The sequence below is a fragment of the Tupaia chinensis genome, unplaced genomic scaffold, assembly GCF_000334495.1.
Source record: "Tupaia chinensis unplaced genomic scaffold, TupChi_1.0 Scaffold144336_1, whole genome shotgun sequence".
NCBI lineage: Eukaryota > Metazoa > Chordata > Mammalia > Scandentia > Tupaiidae > Tupaia > Tupaia belangeri.
The window spans coordinates 1,183,406-1,190,487 of record NW_006204194.1 but is presented as its reverse complement, the minus strand read 5'-3'; the positions used below and the strand labels follow the sequence as shown (position 1 = coordinate 1,190,487).

Here is a 7,082-nt window from a genome sequence, read left to right as displayed (position 1 = left end):
TACTGTATGTACTACTTATTTATTTATTTATTGGAGAGATTTTTTGCTATAGGGCGCGTGTACTCACTAGAAAGACAGAGAGAGACTGAGAAACAGAAAGTGAGAAATCACTCCCCGGGGGGATGGTCACACCACAATCCTTTCTTCTCCATTCTCCTCTCAGGATCTCGGGCATGTACACACACGCCTAGTGTAAGTTTAAGCCGTCGGAACTGGGACTCAAACTGTGGTTGACTACACAGGAGTCCAGAGACATAGCCATCATGCCAACTGCTGGTCCCACTGTATGTCCACTTAAGAACCACCACTTTTTGTTTGTTTGAAAGGTTTTTGCTACAGGGTGCATGCACTTGCCAGAAAGACAGCGATAGAGACAGAAAGTGAGAAATCACCCCCCCCCCCAGGGGGGATGGCCACACCACAATCCCTTCTCCTCCATTCTCCTCTTAAGATATTGGGCACGCACACATATGTGCCTGGCTTGAGTTTAAGCCACCGGGTCCAGGACTCGAACCACGGTCGACTACATGGGAGTTCAGCAACATAGCCATTACACTAACTGCTGGTCCCAAGAACAATCACTTTTTTTTTTTTTTAATTCAAAATAAAAGATCTGAACCTACCACTTTTTTGGAAACTGGAAGGTTTAGCACCTCTTGTTGACTCTACTCATGTGACTTCCCCACCCTTTCTCATGCTGGCTCCTCTACTCCCTATTAATCACACCCAGTATTTTTGTAACAACTATAGTTCACACCTGGCTCCTGTACTCTACAGGTGACACCAGCCTATGGAATAGAATTATCTACATCAGGGCACATGGCTCTTTGTGGAACCTGATGAAAAGCTTCCCTTTAACACTTGACATTATATGACATCTTAACAGAACAAATTCAAGTTATTCCAAAAAGCACTGAAAGTACTCTTAACCGCTGACCCCTCTTTCAGGGTGACCTCTGGTCTCAAAAAATGATGGATGTGTCAAGGCCCCAAATTAGCCCCAAGGTCTGGGTAGGAATGCAAACTAAGCAAAATGTATTAACTACTCTGCCATTATGGTATCCTTACTGATGTACACAAAGTAGGGGATGCATAAAAGTGGTCCAACCTTTCATACAAAGTTCATTTCTGTATTCCACTCATGCAAAGCAGTAAAAGAGAACTCCTCAAAAAGTAGATGAAATAAGAAGGCCTTTATTCGTAGATAAACCAAAGCTAGACAGAAGTTACAGGCTAGTGATATGGAGTCTGTATGATACGAGGGTCATATGAGACCAAAATTTTCTGATAAGGTAAGCTTTCCCCACAAGCCTCCAACTAAACCTGTAGTGGGTCCTCTTGTCTAAAGCAGTTAGGTCCCTGGTGTACTCAGTAAAAGGTAATAAAATCACATTAAGGGTTCAGGTTACTCAAAATTTTCTCCAGGGAATAGGAAGAACAAAAATATCTTCCTTGCCTTAGTATGTTGATGTACTGAAGATGTAAAGAGGGGAGATGGCATCTATGAGAGAATGTGACAGTCATCTAACTTTAGCAAGGGCCTGAGGCAGTTTAGAATATGTATAACAGCTCCTATAAAGTTTCATATATTCCTGAAATTTGTGGGGAATTTCATCTCTGGATGTCTAGAAGTCTGAGGTTCAACTTCAAGCAAATGGCTCCCCGACAAAGGTTCTCTAGTACCAATATGCTGAGCAAAGAGTATGTTTCCTGCAGTTATAAGACATTTCTCAAGTGTGGATTTTCTGCTGCTAAACAATGCTGGACCTTGGCCTGAAGGATTTCCCACATTTGTTGCCTTCATGAGGTCTCTCCATCATGTGAGATTTTTGGTGTTGAAAGAAGCTGGAGCGTTGGCTAAAAGACTTCCCACACTTGCTGCATTCATAGGGCCGTTCTCCAGTGTGAACTACCTGATGTTGAATGAGGACAGACTTTTGCCTAAAAGATTTCCCGCACTGGCCACACTCATATGGCCTTTCTCCAGTGTGAATTCTGCAATGCTGAATAAGGCTTGTGCTTCGACTAAAGGAATTCCCACATTCTCCACACTTATAAGGCTTTTCTCCAGTGTGAACTCTCTGGTGTTTAATGAAGGCAGCTCTTCGGCTAAAGGACTTCCCACACTGACCACACTCATAAGGTCTTGCTCTAGTGTGAATTCGCTGATGTTCAACAAGGCTATAGCTTTGCCTAAAGAATTTCCCACACTGACCACACTCATAAGGCCTTTCTCCAGTGTGAGTTCTCTGGTGTCGATCAAGTTTGGATTTGTACCCAAAGGCTTTCCCACATTCTCCACATTCATATGGTCTTTCTCCGGTGTGAACTCTCTGGTGTCTAATGAGGGTGGCTCTTTGGCTAAAGGATTTCCCACACTGGCCACACTCATAAATCTTTGCTGTAGTGTGAATTCTGCGGTGTTCAATGAGGCTGAAGTTTTGTCTAAAGAATTTTCCACATTCACCACACTCATAAGGTCTTTCTCCAGTGTGAATTCTCTGGTGTCTAATGAGGGTGGCTCTTTGACTAAAGGATTTCCCACATTCACTGCATTCAAAAGGCCTTTCTCCAGTGTGAATTCTGCAATGTTCAATAAGGTTGGAGCTTTGACTAAAGGATTTTCCACATTCTCTGCACTTATATGGCCTTTCTCCAGTGTGAACTCTCTGATGTATAATAAGGGTAGCTTTTTGACTGAAGGATTTCTCACACTGGCCACACTTATAAGGTCTTGCTGTACTGTGAATTCTCTGATGTTCAATGAGGCTGAAGCTTTGTCTGAAGAATTTCCCACATTCACCACACTCATATGGCCTTTCTCCTGTGTGAGTTCTCTGGTGTCGAACAAGATTGGATTTGCACCCAAAGGCTTTCCCACAATCCCCACACTCATAAGGTCTTTCTCCACTGTGAATTCTGCAATGTTCAATAAGATTAGAGCTTTGACTAAAAGATTTTCCACATTCACCACACTTATATGGCCTTTCTCCAGTATGAACTCTCTGGTGTATAATAAGAGTAGCTTTTTGGTTAAAAGATTTTCCACATTCACTGCATTCATAAGGCCTTTCTCCAGCATGGACTTTCTGGAATGGAACAAGTGAGTACTTATCACGGAAAGATTTTCCGTATTTGCTAGACTCATAAATCCTTTTTCCAATACAGACTCTTGAGTGCTCAGCAAGAGTGTGTTTAGGGCTAAAACCATTCCTGCATTCGCCTGACATATAATGATGCTTTCCACAGAGAAAGGCCTCCCCATATTTGATGATTTTGTTTAGCTTCTGTCCTTTGGGAATGGTCTGGAGCTGGAGAAGGCCCCACTTGGCCAAGAAGTCCTTTTTAATCTTCCTACAGAGGGAAGGACTCCTTGACATATGAAATATACAGCTCTTCTCAAAGGAGGCCTGATCCATGCCTCTTTTTAATGGATTTCCTGCACTGTAATGCTTCTGATTTTGTTGAAGGTTTGTGGATTTCCCAACCAAATACAGTTTCTGCCCACACAGATCACCCAGATGTAAAATGTCTTTCAGGATTGGGGGACACACCTCACAAGGGTGAGTCTTCTGGTTGGAGAAACCAGCTTTTGGAGTCCAGACCCGTGATACTCTTTCTACAGGAACACTTTGCTCAGGTGTCACTTCATCCTGCATTCCATGACAACAAACTGAAAGAAGAGAAATACCAATAAAATACATGCCAATGATGGTAGGAGTGTTTACACTGTGCTTTAAAAACTTTTTGTATAGGGCCAACAAAGAGGCATAGTAGTTAAAATATTATATACCACATGGCTGACTGCACAGTTCAAGTCCTGGACCCAGCAATTTAGAAAATACACAAAGCGAGTGTTCATGCATGCCCAAAATTCCGAGAGAAGAATAGAAAAGGAATTGTGGTATGACCATCCACCCAGGGGAATGATTTCTCACTTCCCCTCTCTCTTTTCTCTCTCTGGTGAGCACACGTGCCCTATGGCAAAAAGAAAAAGAAAAAAAACTTATGATGTTTTGACATCTTAATGTTGCTTGCGACCCATTACACTGAGGTCCACAGAGATAGCATGGGGGCAAGTGAGAGCCAGACAGGCAGTGGACAACTCTGTGCCTTGAGAAGGAAAGATAACTAAATATGGGCAAAGGAGATCCTAAGAAGCCAAAGGCAAAATGTCATATGTGTTCTTTGTGCACACTTGCCAGGAGGAGCGCAAGAAGCACCTAGATGCTTCAGTCAGCTTCTTAGAGTTTTCTAAGGTGTGCTCAGAGAGGTAGAAGACCATGTCTGCTAAAGAGAAAGCAAAGTTTGAAGATATGGCAAAGGCAGACAAAGCCTATATGAAAGAAAAATGAAAACCTACATCCCTCCTAAAGGGAAAACAAAAAAGTTCAAGGACTATAATGTACCCAAGAGGCCTTTTTTGTCCTTTTCCTATTCTGTTTTGAATATCACCCAAAAATCAAAGGAGAACATCCTGGCCTATCCATTGGTGATGTTGCAAATAAATTGGGAGAGATGTGGAATAAAACTGCTGCAGATGAAAAACAGTCTTATAAAAAGAAGGCTCGTAAGCTGAAGGGAAAATATGAAGAGGATATTGCTACATAACAAGCTAAAGGAAAGCCGGATGCAGCAAAAAAGGGGATTGTCAAGGCAGAAAAGAGCAAGAAAAAGGAGGAGGAGGAAGATGAGAAAGATGAAGATGATTATGATGATAAATAAGTTGGTTCTAGGGCAGTTTTTTATTCCTTGTCTGTAAAGCATTTAACCTCCCCGCCCACTATATACAGCTCATTCCATTTAAAGAAAAAAAAAAAACCTAAAATGTAATGCTAAGATTTGTTTTTAAACTGTACAGTATCTTTTTTTTTTTTCTTTTTTGTATAGTTAACACACTACGGAATGTGTCTAGATAGCCCTGTCCTGGTGGTATTTTCAATGGCCACTAACCTTGTCTGGTACAGTATGGAGTTGTAAATTAGCATAAAAATTTAAAGCAGATTCTTGTTGGTGCACAATACAAAGTAGTTACATAAGGGGATGGTAGTTTTTTCATCTTCAGTTGTCTCTGATGCAGCTTATACTAAATAACTGTTGTTCTGTTAACTGAATACCACTTTGTAATTGCAAAAAAAAAAAAAGAAAAAGAAAAAAGTTGCAGCTGTTTTGTTGATATTCTGAATGCTTCTGAGTAAATACAATTTTTTTTTTTAATTAAACAAAACAGAACAAAACCCAACGTTGCTGTAGAGTATCCCTCCCAGGATTAGCTGATTTTAAAAGGTGGCTGGATCCCACATCACCAACTGCACAGTTTAGTTCTGGACCTAGCAGCTTGAAAAACATGTAGGGCAGGTGTGCACACATCCCCAAAATTCAGAAATGAGAAAGATGAAGAAAAAGGGATTGCAACTTGATCATCCCCCATATGGAGTACATGTGCCCTTTGGCAAATTAAAAGAAAAAAGATAGCAAAGAATTCAGCTAGAATACAGTTCATTTGCTAATTAATGGACCTAGAGCCCATACTCCAGACTACATTTCTGTGGCTTGTACCCTCAACAACGAGGCAAAAATCTTTCATCTTAACCATCCCAGGGTGGGTTCCAAACTAGGACCATTCTTCCTTCTCAAAGTCTCTCAATGATGAGCTGTTTATCTTGCCCTGCCTTTCCTGTGGATACCTCAATAAAGGAGATAACCTAATGTTTCTCCCTTACTTTTGTTTTTGACTCCTGACTACAGAGAACTTCCCCATAATGACCTGCATATAATGTACCCTCTTCTCTCTGAAATTTAAGTAATAAATTCCTCTTTCAGTGGCATTTACCTCTCCATACCAGCACTTAGTCACTTCAACAAATCAGAATCCTACTGTGGTAAGCAGCAGTTAGCATAATGGCTATGTCACTGGACTTTCACGTAGTCGACCGCGGTTCGCGTCCCGGACCCGGTGGCTTAAAACTCACGCTGGGTGCGTGTGCATGCATGCCCAAGATCCCAAGGAGAATGGAGAAGGGATTACGGCGTGACCATCCCCCCTGGGGGGTGATTTCTCACTTTCTGTCTCTATGTCTCTCTCTGTCTGGTGAGCACACGCACCCTATAGTGAAAACCTCTACAAAAAAGAATCCTACTGCAAGTTTAAAACAATTGGCACAGTAGGCAGGGTGACTCTGTTCCACAGCAGAGGCTTTTTTCTCTTAACTACTCTATGGTTACTTCTTGACTGACTCAAGAAGGCACTGCCCGCTGTTGGTGCACTTGCACTTTGGCAGGTACCACTTTGTGCTGGGTCTTTCTTTTTTTAGTGTTTCAACCTAAATAGTTGTGGACCAAATCCAAGTCTCAGCATAAGGTATCTATTGTGTGTGGTCAGCATGTTTCTGAGCATAATCACTACATGCAACCAGTGTGTTTCTGGATACCTTAAAGTAAGGAGGGGATGGGCTCTTGCTGTATTTGCAGGGAATCAAAAGGCCAACTGGATAGCTAGTAAGCAAACAAGGCTACAAGGAAAGCAGAGACAGAGTTCCCTCTAACTAAAAATGACTAGGATGAGTCTCATCTACTGAATAGACAGAGAGCACCTGGATGGTGAGGGAGCAACACAGGCAGCTGGAGGCGACGCACTGAGCACTTAGTGGTTCCTCATTGACTTTACAGCCTATTCTCTGCCTTAATAGATGATGACGGTCTAGGCAAATCAGGTCCCTAGCTGACACCAACTTGGAATAACAACTGAGTGTCTAATACACTATGTCCCGGGGCGGGTACATACTACTGATTTAGTTATAAACTAACCAGATCCACCCCCACTTACTGTCCACTAAATACACAGCACCATCCCCACAAGAAACCATGTGACCCAATATGTGAAAATGTTTCAAAGACAAATCTTTTCGGGAACCAGCAGTTAGCGTAATGGCTATGTTGCTGGACTCCCACGTAGTCGACCACAGTTCGCGTCCCGGACCCGGTGGCTTAAAACTCACGCCAGGCACGTGTGCGTGCATGCCCAAGATCCCGAGAGGAGAATGGAGGAGAAGGGATTGCGGCGTGACCATCCCCCCTGGGGG

At 42.5% G+C, this 7,082-nt stretch overlaps 1 protein-coding gene across 2 annotated transcripts in view; it reads right to left on the bottom strand.

The window, feature by feature from the left end:
- Positions 1–1,174: 1,174 nt before the first annotated feature.
- The window catches only part of LOC102503235 (zinc finger protein 416-like), a 15,206-nt gene continuing 9,298 nt past the window's right edge, over positions 1,175–7,082 (bottom strand). For both annotated transcript variants that reach the window (XM_006166755.3, XM_006166756.2), the window contains one exon: positions 1,175–3,673. In XM_006166755.3, coding sequence (XP_006166817.2) covers positions 1,752–3,673 — 1,922 coding nt within the window. In that variant the 3' untranslated portion in view covers positions 1,175–1,751. The remainder of the gene's footprint in view (positions 3,674–7,082) is intronic.